General features: G+C 43.1%; 1 protein-coding gene across 1 annotated transcript in view; it reads left to right on the top strand.

Moving 5' to 3' along the window:
* Positions 1-17,407, top strand: part of IPO9 (importin 9) — a 1,198,493-nt gene that overhangs the window by 60,045 nt on the left and 1,121,041 nt on the right. Inside the window, exons 3-4 of the mRNA XM_044076674.1 lie at positions 2,529-2,615; positions 3,589-3,790. Of these exons, the coding sequence (XP_043932609.1) occupies positions 2,529-2,615; positions 3,589-3,790 (289 nt within the window). The remainder of the gene's footprint in view (positions 1-2,528; positions 2,616-3,588; positions 3,791-17,407) is intronic.

Here is a 17,407-nt window from a genome sequence, read left to right as displayed (position 1 = left end):
CAGCTTGGAAAGTGGATGCTCTGTCTTTCAGTTGGAAAAACCTTCATGTGTATGCCTTTCCACCTCTACCTCTTCTTCCAAAGGTACTGTTAAAGGTCAGACAAGACAGGCCAAGGATGATTTTGATAGCTCCAGATTGGCCTCGGCAACACTGGTACCCTCTACTACGAGTCTGGTAAAGAAGCCTCCATGGCCTTTACCTCTGATTCCTCATCTGTTATCTCAGAAGGACGGTCATCTGCTCAATGTCAAGCTACACTCTCTTCATCTAACAGCTTGGCATATTCTGTGTTGAAACACAGCAGGTCTCAACTTCCTCAACAAGTTTTGAATGTGATTATGGAAGCTAGAAGACCTAGTACAAGGAAAGTGTATGCAGAAAAATGGAAGAGATTTTTATTTTGGAGTACAGCAAAGAATTTGGAGATTTCTGAGCCTAATTTGAGTGTGGCTCTTCAATATCTTACTGAATTATTGGACAAAGGTTTGTCCTTCTCTTCCATAAAGATTCATGCTGCAGCAATTTCAGCTCACTATGATTGTGACCCACCTATGTTTTCGCATCCTTTGTTCAAGCAGTTTCTTAGAGGGGCAAAGAATATAAGACCCCACGTAGAGCTCCTACTCCTGCTTGGGATCTCAATTTTGTGTTGGAAAAACTTACTCTACAACCTTTTGAGCCTGCAGCTACTACTGAATTGAAATACTTGTCATGGAAGACTGCTTTTCTGTTGGCTATTACTTCTGCAAGAAGGGTGTCTGAGTTGCAGGCCCTTATGGCAGTAGAGCCCTTTTGATTTTCCATAAGGATAGGGTATCATTACGTACTAATCCTTCTTTTATGCCTAAGGTGGTTTCTAGTGTGGCTTTAAACCAAACTATTCATTTACCTACGTTTTTTGCAGACCCTCAAAATAAAGGGGAAAAGATTTTGCACACTTTAGATGTACACAGGCAATTGCGTTATTATTTAAGCAGGACTAAGGATTTTAGGCAGTCTCAGCAGTTGTTTGTTTCTTTTGCTTTGAGTTCTCAGGGCAAGCCTGTGTCAAAACAAACTATTTCTAGGTGGATTGGCTTTTGCATTGCATTTTGTTATTCCCATCATGGCAAGGAGATTCCAGCTGGGATTAGGCCTCATTCCACTAGGGCTACTGCCACTTCAACAGCATTTCTAAGGGGTGGCAACTAAGGATATTTTGGAAGCAGCTACTTGGAGTTCAGTGCATACTTTCTCTAAGCATTATCACCTTCCTATCTACTCTAAGTCTAGGGCTGGTTTTGCCACAGCTGTTTTGCAAGGCATGTTGTCAGCTCCTACTTCTTTATGATTTGCCAGCCTCCCTTACCTCTGCTTTGGGATTCTACCCAATAGTCAGGACTGCAGCAATGGAAGGCGAAGAACATAGTACAGTTTTGTACCTACCATAAATGTAGATGTTCGAGGATTCCATTGCTGCAGTCCAATTACCCTCCCTCCTTCCCTCTGTATTTAGGGGTGGTTGTGTAGGTGAGTTTACATGTCTATATTTTTGTATATATTGTTGTATATATTGTACATGTTTTTGGTGCAGGTTTTTTGGGGCTTGTCTTTTTAGGGTCTTCTGACATCTGGGGCAAGAAAAGACTGAGGATATGACGTCGGTCATGCGCATTAGTACCCTGACGTACTGACGTCAGTCTAATGCGCCCTGACCGACGTCAGCCTTATACTCTGGTATTCGGGCCGACTGGACGTGGACTATACCCAATAGTCAGGACTGCAGCAATGGAATCCTCGAACATCTACATTTATGGTAGGTACAAAACTGTACTTTGTGTTTGTCATGGTTTGGGGATTTTGAGAAGGATACTCCTCCGAGCACCCCCCCCTTCCCCTAGTGGTGCTCTTTAAAGTGATGTAAGAATGTTCATCAGGTTTTTTTTTTTTTTGGTTTGGTTTTCCATTGTTGTAAATGGTCAGCATCACTTTCACTTTTTTTTTTCCTTCCTTCCTCCTTGTTTGTTCCTCAACATCCTTGAGGCTGTTCTGCTGAAATAATGGGGTTTGCATCTTAATGAAAGTTGACTGAAGATGTTGGCCACATGTTCTTGTGGGGGGGGGGGGGGGGCAGATTCCTACTGCCAAGTTTTTAATCTTATCTTTGAGGTAAACTGGCTATATAGCAGGTGTGTCTCAAGCACAGCTTATTGCGAGGAGGGAGGATAGGTGGTATTGGGGCTTTTAATTTTCCAAAGAGAATTTCTAAATTTACTAATTTTCCAGTTTTGAAATGCGGCATCTGCTAGGTGTTCTCTTCAGCCGGACACAAGTTATCAACAGCACATCTGGTGCAAGTAATTGTTATGCACAGAGATTGTGTTTGACCACCTTCATTGTGAAGTACCTTGAATTGGGCTTAAGGGAAAGTGTTCAATTACTTTAATATACCAGGTATATAGTCCATTTTTAAATGAGTAATATGAAATATTTATCTGGGTTTTAAACACATTTTAGCCTTGCTTAAAAAAATATACTTTTTTTACAGCTGGCATCTGTGATCCTGAAGCAGTATGTTGAAACTCATTGGTGCTCTCAGTCGGAAAAATTTAGACCACCAGAGACCACAGAGAGGGTGAGGTTGTTACAGAATTTTTTAATCCCTGGCAATCCTAAATGTGTGCCTTCACCAGTTACTAAGGACAGTTATTTTGAGGGGGATACTTTGGCATATCCCTTTTAATTTGTTTTTCTGACTGCGTGTAATGTGTTCTTTGTTGCACTCTGGATTAAGTCTTGCAATGTGGCAGTTTGTCTTTGCTGGTTTTTAAACCATGTTTGCCATAGGTTTATAGGTACTAGGTACTTACTAGGCTATTAATGCTCTTCTCTTTAGAAGTCTAACCATAACTGCTCATCAAGCTTCTGCCGTGGTCCTTTCCCTGAAGGTGTTGGTACAGGAACAGCCAGTATGTCATTGTGTCCTGTTGGCCACCTTTTCCCTTCCACGACAGTTGGTTCTGTTTAGTCTGGAGGGTTCATATCTCTCCAAATGGTGGTTCACAACTGCTGTCTTTCTTTCAGTCGGTCCATAGATCTTCGTCTCGGGGACTGACAACGGTCTTGCTTTGCAGTGCCTGAGAGCAGCTGAGGACAAAATGTTAGATTGAGCTGGTACCACTCCAAAAAGTATAAATGAAGGCAAGCCTTTCCCACTGAAGGGTTCCTTGCTGGTTTTGAGTTCTTGCAAGTAAACAGCAGTTTGAAGTGCTAACATTGTAAGTGGGCAACAAGATCCTGAAAGAGATTGGGTATTGTATTTTCTGGGACGTCTTGATGAATTGAGAGACTTGGCCAAAAAAAAAACTGAACCTGTGCTTTTGTATCTATTTCAGAATTAACAAGTGCATGCATGTTAAATTTTTATGTAAGTGATGCCTAAGAGTGGTTATATCTAACAAATTGTTCAGCTTCTGAATTTTAATATTCAACACACTTGAGAACGGAGAAAAAAGATGTTTGCATTTAAAGTAGCACGTACCTGCCTTTTGATGTCTGAAATTGTAATAAGGCCACATTTGACACTCTGCCTCTTGTTTTATCTGAAGGCCAAAAACATTATTAGAGATCTCTTACCGAATGGCCTACGAGAATCTATTAGTAAGGTCCGATCGAGTGTTGCTTATGCCATATCAGCAATTGCACACTGGGACTGGCCTGAAGCATGGCCGCAACTGTTTAACCTGCTTATGGAGATGCTGGTCAGCGGTGATTTGAATGCTGTTCATGGAGCCATGCGAGTTCTAACAGGTAAGTGGAAAATGTGCTGTGGAGACAAATGGCTTTGTGATTTGGGAAGGAGGTTGAATGTGGATTTAACTGCTTAATATCCGTGCTAGTGCTTTCTATTTCACTTGTGTTCCTTTTCTAATTGTGTGGGGGGAGAGGTCTGCTGATTTCCTTTGGTTTACATAGTTGGTCATGGTGTGATGGGTAAATGAGTAAGCATGGCAGGGCAGATGGTATTCCCTGAAGTACAGAAGTAAATGACTTTTTGGTTCCTTAAACCAAAACACCTCTTCATTAAAACGGTCACCCTTTGGTTTACTTTTTACATCTGGTTTGGGTTTTAATTGCATCCGTCTTTTTAGCCCGTTTACTGAAAGTCTTTTGCAGTGTGGCATTTTCTGTGCAGCAGGTTTTATAGATCACTTAAAAATGACGCTTGGGAATAAGATACATATAGTGGAATATATGAGGTATGAGCCCAGGGTAGAAAGTGTCTTATTTTGATTCACTTGTAGCTAATCTTCCAATTCTACTATCCCCTGGGGTCCTTTTGACTTTTGTCCCCACTGTGATTCTACTGCAGCATTCCAGATCACCACTGATTTGGTTTAAGTGAGTTCTGTTTAAGAAAAATGTGAAGGTAAAATTTGTGAAAACTAGAAAATGCATTTTAGTGGTTTGGAGGGTGATGGTCCTACACAAACCTCACCATAGGGGGCTTTTACCCTTTAATTAACCAGGTCTTGGGTTACTGTGACTTCAAAGTGGAGGTTACTTGTATTTCCTTAAAGTCTCAATTAAATGGGCTTAATGTATATGTGGATGAGCATGTATTTTTTCTTTGGGTGTTGGTCTAGCCCTTCTATTGGCAGTTATGGAGTAGTCCACCTTTGCCGTGTTGGAGAGTTTGATCAACCAGAGACCAGTTGTCCTATTGGTTAAGGTCTTTTGCCTCCGATGCTCAAAGTGCAAAGTTCTATCCTGACCTCTAACCCAATGCCTGTTTGGAGTTTGCACAATGTTCTTCATGTTTCACTGTTGCTGTCATCACATCTGGGTTATCTGCCAGCAGGTTAGGGTTGCCACCCCTCCATTTTTTTTTTCCGGACTATCCGGAAATCAAACTGATTTTTCGGTAGTCCGGAAAACACTGTACAAACTCTGGTGTTCAGTTTCAAAAAGGAAACTGACTATTGGAGTTTGTAAATCGGCTGATTTTACTATGCTTTTTTTTTTTTTTTTGTACAGAAAAGCATAGTAAATCAGCCGAAGGCAGGCAGCAGAGATTAAAAAAGAGGGCATTCCCCACTGAGTGATGCCTTCACGATGTCACAAAATGGGCGGAATGTGGGTGGGAGGCGGTGGGCAGGTGGGGTTACTGGTGATGCGAGGGGCGTGGCTTTACTCAGGTTTTAGCCACGAAGGAAGGTGGCATCCCTACTGCAGGTAGCCCTCAGCCGGCTGAATACCAGAGTCTTTGATTCCTGCATTGGATGCAGTCTCTTTTTCCATGACGTCAGGGGTATAAAACATGCAGCCGGATGCCATTACATCAGTCTTTCTTGCTGTGCGGTGCCCGAAGCAGAAGCAGTTAGCAAGTGCTGGTCAGCCGACTCTTGACTTCATTTTCGAGTTTCGGAACCGAAGTCCTCAAAAAAAAAAAAAAAAAAAATAGTCTTACCTGTGGAAAGCAAATACCTCAAAGATTTTAATTCATACTGCATTCCCTGCCTAGGCCCAGACCACGTCATCCCTCGCTGTTGGTTTTGTGCCTTGTTTAACCCCTGAATTATTCTTCGTCTGGCTATCTTTGCAGCAAATTATTTTGGTACTCTGTATCCGTACTCCGAAATGACTTTAAGCCATCCGACTAACTATCTTCTGAAAAAATGTAAGGATAAAGACAGACCGCATAGGTCCAAAACTGCTGATGATGCTTTTGTTAAGCTAGTCGCCAGTCCGCCGGTACTCGGTGATGCACTTTCGCAGCCCCTGATACCTGCTACTTTGATACCTGCTACTTCAAATTCGCAGGCCTCTACGGAGACCCATTCGGAGTCTGGTATGCCACGAGATGCTTCTTTGACTGTGGAACCTGCGGATGTCTCTACCTTGGATGGGTCCGGAGCTGCTGTGCAGGCACTGACTTCTGAGGGTGTATTCAGGCCTATAGACTTGCATTTTAAACAGACGCCATCTTCTTCGTCCAGGTCTAAAACTCGCTACAACGCCTAGAAAACAAACGTTCAAACCACATGCTCAGACCCATATGCCTAAAAAAACAAATGCTTAATGGCTGAAGACCTTAATACCTTAATTAGGGGAAGCCAGCTTTCCCCCTCTAAGAGACCTAGAACTGATTTTCCTTCTGATTTCTTCTGATCAGGAATCTGATGTTTCTGTTCCTTCTGATTACCAGGATTTGCCCTTATCTACCTATGAGGATTCTGATGCAGAGGACTCTATTCTCTCTGCTTCCCCTCCAGAAGACTTTTCTTTTGGTGAAACCTTGCACTCTCTTGGGGAGCATTTCCACTGGGAAAGTCAGGATTACGCTGACTTTAAAAAGAAACTTGGGGAATTCTTACTCCTTCCTCAACACAGGCCTTTAGCTGTCCCTCCTGTTCTGGACATTGTAGATGATGCTTTCTTGGAATCTAGCCTTTCCCCAGACACTTTACCTCCAGCTCCCAGAAAACCTGACTGGTATTAGAGTACCTCGCTCTTAAGTTCTTCTGGATTCCTACTGTGGATCCAGAGACCATTTCCCAAGTACCAAAAGGCATTAAGGATACTGCTGCCAAAAATCCTACCCTTTCTGATAGAGATTCTAGAGCCTTGGACAGATTGGGTAAGAAGGTATACACTTCTGCCACTTTGGCTATTAGGGCTTTAAATTGCCAGTTTCATGTGTTAAAGTACCAGCAGCATATTATGGGACTGCTTTAAACAGAAAATGAGATTCCTGACTGTGCTGAAAACCAAGAATTACAGGATTTAATGCATTCTGCAGAACAAGTTGGTAAACATACTTTGCAATGTGGTTTTGACTCTTTAGAAGCATCTTGCAGGGCTGCTGTCACTGGGTCTGTACTTAGAAGGCATGCTTGGCTTAAGGAGCAAAACTTGCCAAATCATGTTAAAGCTAACAAGTTGGTAAACATACTTTGCAATGTGGTTTTGACTCTTTAGAAGCATCTTGCAGGGCTGCTGTCACTGGGTCTGTACTTAGAAGGCATGCTTGGCTTAAGGAGCAAAACTTGCCAAATCATGTTAAAGCTAAATTACTGGATACTCCCTTAAACCAAGACCGCCTGTTTGGCAACAAAGCAGAAGTCCTCAAAAGGATGGTGGAAAAAGCTAAATCTATGTGTTAGATTTCCTACAAGTACAGCCTCCCAGATTTAGGCTACGTACAGGCCTAAGCAGTGGGGGACTCCCACTTCCAAAGGAGGGAGTCGTAAGTCCCCCCTATGGAAAAATGGCACAATGACTTAACCTTAACCCTTCCAAGCCCTTTTCAACTGCCTGCTCCCTTCCAAGCCCTTTTCAACTGCCTGCTCCCTTAGGAGGAAAGCTCGCCCTGCATGCAAAAAACTGGGAACTCATTACCCAGGGCAAATGGGTTTTAAATAGTTTCCCAAGGACACGGATTCCACTTCCACTCACTACCAACCCCAAACGGTTGGCCAGACCTGCCCCCAAATCAGTGGGCGGAGGCCCAATAAATAGCAGGTTCTCTCTTCTAAGTATCAGAGCTATTCAACCTGTCCCAGCAGAACAAACAGGACAAGGTTTTTATTCGAGACTTTTCCAGGTACCCAGAAAAGACAGCTCCTGGCGTCCTATCCTGGACCTCTCTATCGTATATCTTGCCCAGTAAGTTAAAGGAAATTCCCAAGGGAATGAATACCCAAGCTTACCAATGGTGCTTTAAAAAGATTTGGGTAATTGTACTATGAACCTATGTAGGAAGTCGGTTGTCTGTTAATTCTGATCTGATACAATGACTAATCTGCGAGTTAAACAGAAGATCTGAATCTGCAGATTACCAAGCATGTTTACTACTTTTGTCTTCCGTGATTATTACTGAACTTGTTCAGAGTTGCTAGATGAAGTTCTTAAACTTTCCCTGTGGTAATTCGTGAGGTTTTGGATGAATACACACAAGGAAGGAAGTGTATATGTAATTTCCTGGTTCAGAAAAAAGGCAGAGACCAACCAGAATGCTCATTTTGAACATAAGACTGTCAGTCTTATAAGATCCCTGCAATTCCTTTAGACACTGCAGGCTGTTGCTTAGATGGGGTTGAAAGTACCGCACAGATGTGATCCTGCATAAAGTGCCATCTGTACAGCTTCAATATAGGATCTCCCATTAGTACTAAAACGGGATAACTAATGATGGACCAGTGCCAGGTAAGTAGTACGTGCTTTACTATGTTATAACTGGTTTGGGCAACGCAACATTGTTTCTGAAGAGCCCATTTCCACGGGGAAGGAGTAGCCTAGCACTATATTTTCATTAGTAACTTGGATAATAAAAAAATGGCACTATTGGCTGTACTCAGCGAGTGAGGAAATGTTTAACAGCATGTTTGGTGCTATCTTGTCAACGTTTAGTTTAACAATGAAATTTGGAAGCATTGTGTAGGCAGTCTAAAATAGTTTACAACAGAGAGAGAAATGCCTCCAAAAAGGCTTTGAGTACTACAGTTCCTGTAAACAAGATTCAGCTCACTAAAGTATATTATGAATTACCTAGGTTGTACAAAATTGATGGAAGCTTTGTTCAGCGCTCTCAATTCCACCAATCTGACTTTTTGGAGGGGGGGGGGGTCATGACCAGGAAGAAAAAGAAAGCAACACCTCCGTAGAAAATTTCAACAAATAAAATGAGTAGTGCCCTGATGGAAATGTTCTACTAACAATGAAAGCTGACAAGGATCATTTTAGTTTTGATGGGCAAACAGACTTTTGTAACCTCTTCAGAGGTTTTTGAGACGTCTACAGAGAATTGTCATTGTATGATTCATACAAATGATTAGACAGAAAGCTCTTTGAATTGTATACCAATAGGGTTAATTTTAGATTTGCATGATTTTTCAGTGCAAAATCATGTTTGAAACTTTTTTTTTTTTTTTTTTTTTTGTAATCACTGTATCAACAACCTTCCTTTCTGACTAATGAAGTACCTAAGGTAGTAGAAGGTTGGATATGTATACCAGTTTGATACTGATTGGTTGAGCTGTTCCTATTTAAGGGACTTGTGGCACTTGCTAGAAAATTCTTGGAGACAGAGGCTTTGAATGCTTTTGTCACATCAGTGACTTATACACAAGAATTCCCCAAGGTGAAGGTTTGGAACTAGTAAGGTCGTAACTTGCAGTTGGTGAACTTGTGAAACCAGAAGCAGTTTGTGAATTTAGGTATTGGACGTCAGAATAATTTAGCTTCAGTAATTCTAACAGTTTTGTGGAGGTGGTAATGGGGGTGGCAGTCACCCCCTTGGCTTTCAGTAATTTGGTATTGATTGCTCAGGAGATGGAAACATTTACTATGGTGGGAGGTTGGAGTAATGGTTAAGGCGTTTACCTTACAGGCGCAAGGTGCAGAGTTTGATTCTCACATGGGATTATCCAGTCAAGTAGTGTTTAAGTGTTTGTGGGTGGGGTGGTTTATAGTTCGGGTGATGTGGTTTATAGTTCGGGTGATGTTGCACAAGTTAATGAGGTAGGGAAGTCTGAGGAGCAGGAGAACCAGTCTGGGTTGAAGTCTCGTAGAATGATGGTTTCCTGGGATAGAGAAAAAAATGACCAGGATAGGAGGGGATTCTATGCTGTGCAGGTTGTTGCCTGGTGGTAGGTAGATGGCTATAAAGTTTATGGATTTGAGAGGATTCATTTTGAGGAGAGTCCAGCATGTGGGATGTCTGGTGGGTAACAATTTAGTTTTTCAAGGTTAAGTGACTAAACATAATGGTTACAGCCCACCATGTTTGTTTTATCGTGTCCCGTCTTTCATAATATTGTAACCATTTGTAGTTATTTCAGAGTCTTTGATGTGGGGCTTTAACCAGGTTTCAGTTATGACTGCAATATCTGTGTAGTAGGTGGTGAGGGTGGCATGGAGTTAAGGTAATTTGTTTGCAAGGCTTCTGAGATTAAAACCTGCAATGAGAGGATCAGAGCTGCTGGTAATGGGTAAAGAGGTATAGGTTGTAGTGTCTTGAGATTATGGTTAGAAGTGGAGGAACAGAAGCTTGGGGGGATTTGATCTGTTGTATTTGAGTTGTAGATGGCCCAGGATTGGGATGGATATCTGATTGGTATTTTTTCTGTGTTAGAGTACAAAATTTGGTGTTTCATGTTGGTTATACCTGTAGAAGGACAGCAGAAGTGTAGGTGTTGTCGATGTCTTGAGGAGACAATACTTTTGAATCTAGGGTTAGTCTTTGTGATGGTATAGTGATGAGGTTTGCATGGGAGGTGAGGTACGTGAGTATGTGGGATGGGTAGTTGGTGAGTTTAAAGCAATGGGGGTTGGTAAAATAGTAAGCAAGGATGAGTAAGCATTATAGAGTGCAGTAGAGCAAGCAGTTTTGGCCTTTCATTCTGTCTGGCGAGTGGGTGTGGAAAGTGTAGTATGGTAGTGGAAGAGGTTGAGCCTAGGTGGGAATAGTGGGGTGGGAGGGAACTGGGTTGGAGAAGAGTACATGGGGTGGTTTTTGCTTGAATATAAAGGAAATGAGACTGGGGGTGGGTGGAAATGTCGGGGGGGGGGTAAGGGAGTGGAGCGAGCCCAAGCAAAGTTGGGCTGGCCTCTGGTAGGCGTGAGTCAAACAATCCAGCCAATCCACAGACTGGTTGTAGATATGTATGTTTAGAAAATGTACCTTGCCTTTACTTTGGGTATATGCAAGACCAGAAAAAATATATATCCTTATTGTCTATAATGTGCTGTTTAGCCAATTCAGAGCTTTATTCTGTGTTTGTACCTTTAAATTTAGTGTGTGGCTTAACTGGGAATCGGGAACTCTACAAAAAAATGTAGATGTATGTATTTTATGGACGCTTGTAATTGGATTACAAGAAATGCTAACTTTGTGTATGGAGGAGGGATGGGGGTGGGCGCTGTCATCCCTGGCCTAGAGTTGACAAAGTACACTATGCACTTAATACTGGGATAAGGCCAAAATATTGTGGAATTCAAATGCATCTACAATGCTGTTGGCCTTTTTCTTTCTGGACGTTTGTTTCCTTTTTAGCTTTGATGCTAGGCTTGTTTTATAGCTAGAGCAGGCAAATTGCCGTGGAGCAGCAGGAGGGGAATGGCTGTGTGACTATAGTTTGCAGGGGCTGTGGTATTTCAGGCTACACTAAAGGCTGGAGGGGTATGGACAGCTGCTTTGGGCATTATTTTGTAAACTTTTGCTTGTATTATGTATTGCTGTTAATTGTAAAGCTCTAGTATCTTTTCAAATCAGGTAGATGTCCTTCAAGGATGCATCTGCAGTCATAACATATGGGTTGTCCTGCTTCAGGCAGCCCTTCGGTCGGCCGGATTCTAAAGTCTGGGTCTGGCCTCGGCTGATGTCGCACTTTCCCCGACGTCAGAGTGTCTGGGGTATAAAAGCATCAGCCAACGCCATTTTCCTCAGTCTTTCTTGCCGCACGGTGCCCGAAGCAGAAGCTGTTCGCAAGGGTCGGTCAGATCCAGCGATTTCAGCTACCGAAGACTTCGAAAAAAGCTAAGTACCCTGTTGGACTCTTTCTTGCCTCAGCCGATGTCAGACCAAGTAAATTGTTTAACTTGTGGGAAACAAATACCTCATAAGGATTTCCATTCTTACTGCCTTCCTTGCTTAGGCCCAGACCACGACGTATCGGCCTGTTTAGCCTGTGACTCCTTCAACCGGCGAACTCTTAGACGTCGGTCGGAGTTTGCAGAGGAATTTTTTGGAGCCGCTTTTGCTTATAAAATGCCGTCGGAGACTCCGACTTCGCATATGGTCAAAAAACACAAGGAAAAGGACCGACACTCGTGGCCCGCGGTTTCGGCTGAAACCACGGCTAGGCCTACCGCGAGTGTGTCTGTTTCGGCCGAAACAGAGTCCTCTGCGAATCCTTCTTCCAGAACCAAACTTCCGACCACCGAGGCCCGAGAGGGCTAAAGCTGCCAAACTTTCAAAAGCTTTGCCTGCCAGATCTACCTCCCAGAGGCCTTCCTCTAGTTCACAGATCCTCAGCCTTGCTGAGGACCTTATTTCCTTAATTAGGGGTTTACAACCTCACCCAGACAGGGCCTCTCAACCTCCTCCAGACAAAAGGCCCAGGACTGACCCCTCTCATCCACACTCCTCCGATGATTCCACGGATGGATCTGAGTTGTCAGACCACCAGGAAGGGGCTTACTCTCCTTATGAGGATTCAGATGCAGAGGAATCTATCCCTTCGGCCTCCCCTCCTGAAGAGTTTTCCTTTGAGACTCTACACTCCATGAGAGAGCATTTTCAATAGCAAGGTCAGGATTTCTCTGATTCTAGAAAAAGATTAAGGACCTTTTTGCATTTGCCTCAGCATAGGCCCTTAGCTATACCTCCTGTTTTGAATGCAATTGATGTGTACAATGATGTCAGTACAGCCCCTGATACTCTCCCTCCGGCCCCTGCCAAACCTGACAGATACTACAGGGTCCCAGATTCTCATTTCCATTTGTATAAAGCCCATTCTGCAGACCCAGAAACGATTTCTCAGGGCCCTAAAGGGGTTGCGGCCGCTACTGCCAAAAATCCTCTACCCTCTGACAGAGTCTAGAGCTTTAGAGAGATGGGGAAAGAAGGTGTATACTTCTGCAACTCTTTCTGTCAGGGCATTAAACTGTCAATTTCATACGATACAGTACCAGGAGTATTTGTTAGATGAACTGAATAAGAAACTTTCTTCTCCTGAACCCCTAGACCATAAATCCCTTCAGGATTTGGTACACAACAGGTTAGTAATCATTTCTTAAAATGTGGCTATGATGCACTGGAGGCTTCATTTAGATAGCTATGACTGGGGCAGTTATTCGTAGGCATGCCTGGCTGAAGGAGCAATCTTTGCCAGACCATGTCAAAGCTAAACTCCTGGATGCTCCAATGGAGAAACAAAATTTATTTGGCTCCTCTGCTCAGGAGATCTTAAAAAAGGTTGAAGAAAAGGCAAAATCTGTGCAAACAGTTAAAGATTTCCTACAAGTTCAACCACCGAGATTCAGCAGAAACTGGCCTACTAAGAATTGGTCCTTTCCAGACTCTGACAGAGCCCAGAGAGGCAGGAACAGGCGCCCTAGAGGCAGAGGTCAATCGAAGGGCTCCTACAGAGGCAGTCAGTGGCAGCCTGCCAACCAGAGGAGTACTGCAACAGCAACAACTACTACTACAACACCAGGACAGAGTCAATGACTTAACTCTGATTCCGCCTACCAGGGATCAACTAGAAGCACCCTTGGGCGGAAAGCTGGCTTTATTCGCAAAAAACTGGCATATCACAAAGGATACATGGACACTGCAAATAATAGACAAAGGATACAGGTTCCACTTTCACACTTTGCCAAAAAGAGGTGGAATGCCAAACCTTCCACCAAATCAGAGGGCAGAGGCTTTAAAACAAATCAGCAATTTACTTCAGATGAAAGCTATAGAAAAGGTACCATGTTCAGAACAAGGCCAAGGATTTTACTCCAGACTATTCCTTGTACCAAGAAAGGAAAATCAATGGAGGCCTATTCTCGACCTGTCCGCACTGAACACTTATCTCATTGTGCCAAAATTCAAAATGCTGACCCTACAGCAACTTCTTCCCATGTTTGGCAAGGAGTCTTGGCTGGTGACTCTAGATCTCAAGGAGGCATACCTGCACGTCCCTATTCGACCAAACTGCCGAAGGCACCTCAGATTTCTTGCAGGATCAGAGCATTATCAATTCTCAGCATTGCCTTTTGGCTTATCTACTGCGCCCAGAGTATTCACGAAATGCCTGGCATCAGTAATTGCACATTGCAGACTACAGGGAATTCAAATTTACCCATACCTGGACGACTGCCTAATACAAGCGGACAACAAGGAAAATTTGATAAAGGACTTGGCCTATGCCATACACCTACTACAGACCTTGGGATACACAGTCAACATCCAAAAGTCAAGACTAGTACCATCCCAAAGGATAACCTTTTTGGGTGCAGATTTGGACACAACCACCCAAATGGCCTTTCTCACAGAAGAAAAACAAAAACAACTTCCAGATTACTTCATGATTCTGACAAGACAAACTCTGCTTACTGCAAGGAAAATCCTGCAGGCCCTGGGTTACATGGCATCTTGCATAATTCTAATACTGCATGCCAGGCTGCATATGAGGAAATTACAATGGTACCTCAGGAGTGTATGGTCTCAGCACAGTCAGTTTAGAAACCATGATACCAATCATTCCATGCCTTCAAAAGGAATTCCTGTGGTGGGCTCAGGCCTGCCAGTCCAACAGAGGGTTGCCTTTCAACAAACCAAAACCAAGGCAGACCATCACCACGGACACCTCAGACCGAGGATGGGGAGCACACATGGAGGACAAATGTATCAAAGGCCTATGGTCTCAAGGACAGCTAAGCATGCACATAAACCAAAAGGAAATGCTGGCAGTGAGGCATGCAATCGAGGCATTCAAACCCTTCCTCCAACAAGGACACCTGCTAATAAGGACAGACAACACCACGGTCATGTGGTACATAAACAAGCAGGGAGGCACACATTCCTACCCTCTATGCCGGATGGCTATGAATCTGTGGGAACTATGCCTGAATCTCAATATCCAACTACAGGCCCAATTCGTGCCAGGGAAAGAAAATGCACTGGCGGACAGATTAAGCAGAACTACCATGGATGCACACGAATGGATGCTGCACCCAGACATCTTCCAACTCATAGCAAAGACATGGGGAATGCCGGAGATAGATTTGTTCGCCTCCCCACTCAACAATCAACTGAAGACATTCTGCTCAAGGACATACCACCCACAAGCTTGAAGGGTGGACTCTCTCTCTTTCAGCTGGAAAGCCCTAACAGTATATGCCTTCCCACCTCTCCCATTGATGTACAAGGTTCTACTGAAGATCAGGGAGGAACAGCCAAAAGTGATACTAATAGCTCCGTACTGGCCAAGACAACACTGGTATCCATTATTGAGAAGCATGTCTCAGGCAAAATCATGGCCTCTTCCCCCTATGGCCTCTTCTTCTGACGCAGAACAATTTCAAGACCCTGCATCACAACTTGAAAACATTGCAGCTAACTGCCTGGAAAATTCCTTAAATCCCAAACAAACTATATTTTATCTCCGAGGGTGAAGGACATTATCCTGGAGGCTCGCAGGCCTTCCACAAGGAAGACATACTCAGCTAAATGGAAGAGATTTCTCATTTGGAGCACATCAAAAGGGCACAGATGTCACAGTGGCAAACCTAACACATATCCTGGAATACTTAGCAGAATTGTTCCACAATGGCCTGTCCTATTCTTCCATTAAGATTCATGCTTCAGCAATTTCAGCAGAATACAATGTGGATCCACCTATCTTCTCACACCCTCTCCTCAGACAATTTCTGAGAGGGATCAAAAATATTAAACCTCCAAGAAGACCCCCTCTACCTGCCTGGGATCTCAACTTTGTGCTGGAGAAACTGACACTACCTCCTTTTGAACCAGCAGCATCAGCGGATCTACAGTTCCCATCTTGGAAAACTGCATTCCTTCTGGCAATCACTTCAGCAAGAAGAGTATCTGAGTTGCAAGCATTAATGGCAGTACAGCCTTTTCTTATTTTCCACCAGGACAGGGTGTCACTAAGAACCAATCCTACCTTTATGCCAAAGGTGGTATCTAGGGTATCCTTGAACCAAGCTATTCACTTGCCTACATTCTTCCCTAATCCACAGAATAGAGGGGAAAATCTTTTGCACACCCTGGATATACACAGACAACTACGCTACTACTTGGACATAACAAAAACTAGCAGAAAAACTGACCAACTTTTTGTAGCATAAAAACTGACCAACTTTTTGTAGCATATGCAACTGGGGTGCAAGGAAGAGCAATTTCCAAACAGACAATTTCAAAATGGATAGGAAATTGCATTCGCTTTTGCTACTCCTTTCATGGAAAGACAGTTCCTGAAAATCAGGCCTCACTCCACAAGGGCCACTGCCACCACTACAGCCTTCCTACGGGGGATGGCTACCAAGGACATTTTAGAAGCTGCTACTTGGAGCTCCGTGCATACATTTGCCAAGCATTACAATCTACCTTTATACTCAAGATCCCCTGCAGGACTGCAGTTGCAAACCCTGCTCTGGATCTAAACTACACCATCCTTTTCTTAGTACCTCCTCCCCCAGATTGGCTATGGTATTCTACCCATATGTTATGACTGCAGATGCATCCTTGAAGGACATAGTACAGTTTTGTACCTACCATAAATGTAGATGTCCGATAGGTATGCATCTGCAGTCAGGATTACCCTCCCTCCTTCCCCTCTGTGGTATTCCTAGGGTGCTTACCCCTCTATTAGCTAGCTGGGGGAATCTATTATGGTGTATTTGTTTGTTTATACATGTATATAATTTGCAAATGTTTGGAACTTTTCAGCATTTATCCAAATTTAGCCTTCCTAGAGGGCACCTGGCATCTGGGGCAAGAAAAACTGAGGAAAATGGCGTCGGCTGATGCTTTTATACCCCAGACGCTCTGACATCGGGGAAAGTGCGACATCAGCCGAGGCCAGACCCAGACTTTGGAATCTGGCCGACCGAAGGGCTGCCTGAGGCAGGACAACCCATATGTTATGACTGCAGATGCATACCTATCGGACATCTACATTTATGGTAGGTACAAAACTGTACTTTCTAAATTACCTTTATGTACAGGTAGAAACAACTTATCCAACTTGACTGTTGCCCTTGTTCCCTCCCAGATTCTGTAAACTCTCTATGGTCTGCAACTTTTGAAAGGTATGCCTGACCTGTATATAAAACAATATATAACTGGGCTAGAAACCTTTTCAGTGCATGTATTTTGCTAACCATATCCAGAGTAGAGAGCTTCCAGTATTTCATTTTTTGTATTGCCTTCTATTTTTCTTCCTTCATGTTCTTAAACTTTTACAATAGAATTCTTTTAATCCATGTACCTAAATGATTGTCTGTATAAATACAGATATTGCTGAACCAATTTGTGTGGGGGCACAGTTCACCATTATGGCTTTTGTTTTGTCTTTATCCTCGTCTTCAAAAGACTTGAAACTGTCTCAAATGTTCAACACTGAATTGTCGTCCTGATTTATCAGTTACAAAATATTTGTATATAAACCTAATTTGTACTGATTACCTGTATTGATTTTGTATTCTTAAATTTGAGTCCTTTATTTTCTTTGCCTATGACTGTAAGCAAATAAAGGGAAAGAGGACATCCCTGCTTTGCTCTGTTTTAAACTCAGTTTGGTGGAGAAGACTCATCTTGGCTTAACTCTTTGTCTGATGCTTCCTTACCTTCTTGCATAACACTTAACTGTATCAAGGAATGTAAACGTTACCACTACCCTTATAAAA

Source organism: Protopterus annectens, chromosome 7.part0 (genome assembly GCF_019279795.1).
Source record: "Protopterus annectens isolate FY-2018-M chromosome 7.part0, PAN1.0, whole genome shotgun sequence".
Taxonomy (NCBI): domain Eukaryota; kingdom Metazoa; phylum Chordata; order Ceratodontiformes; family Protopteridae; genus Protopterus; species Protopterus annectens.
Note: the sequence above shows the minus strand (reverse complement) of the source record. Positions and strands in the feature narration are given on the sequence as shown.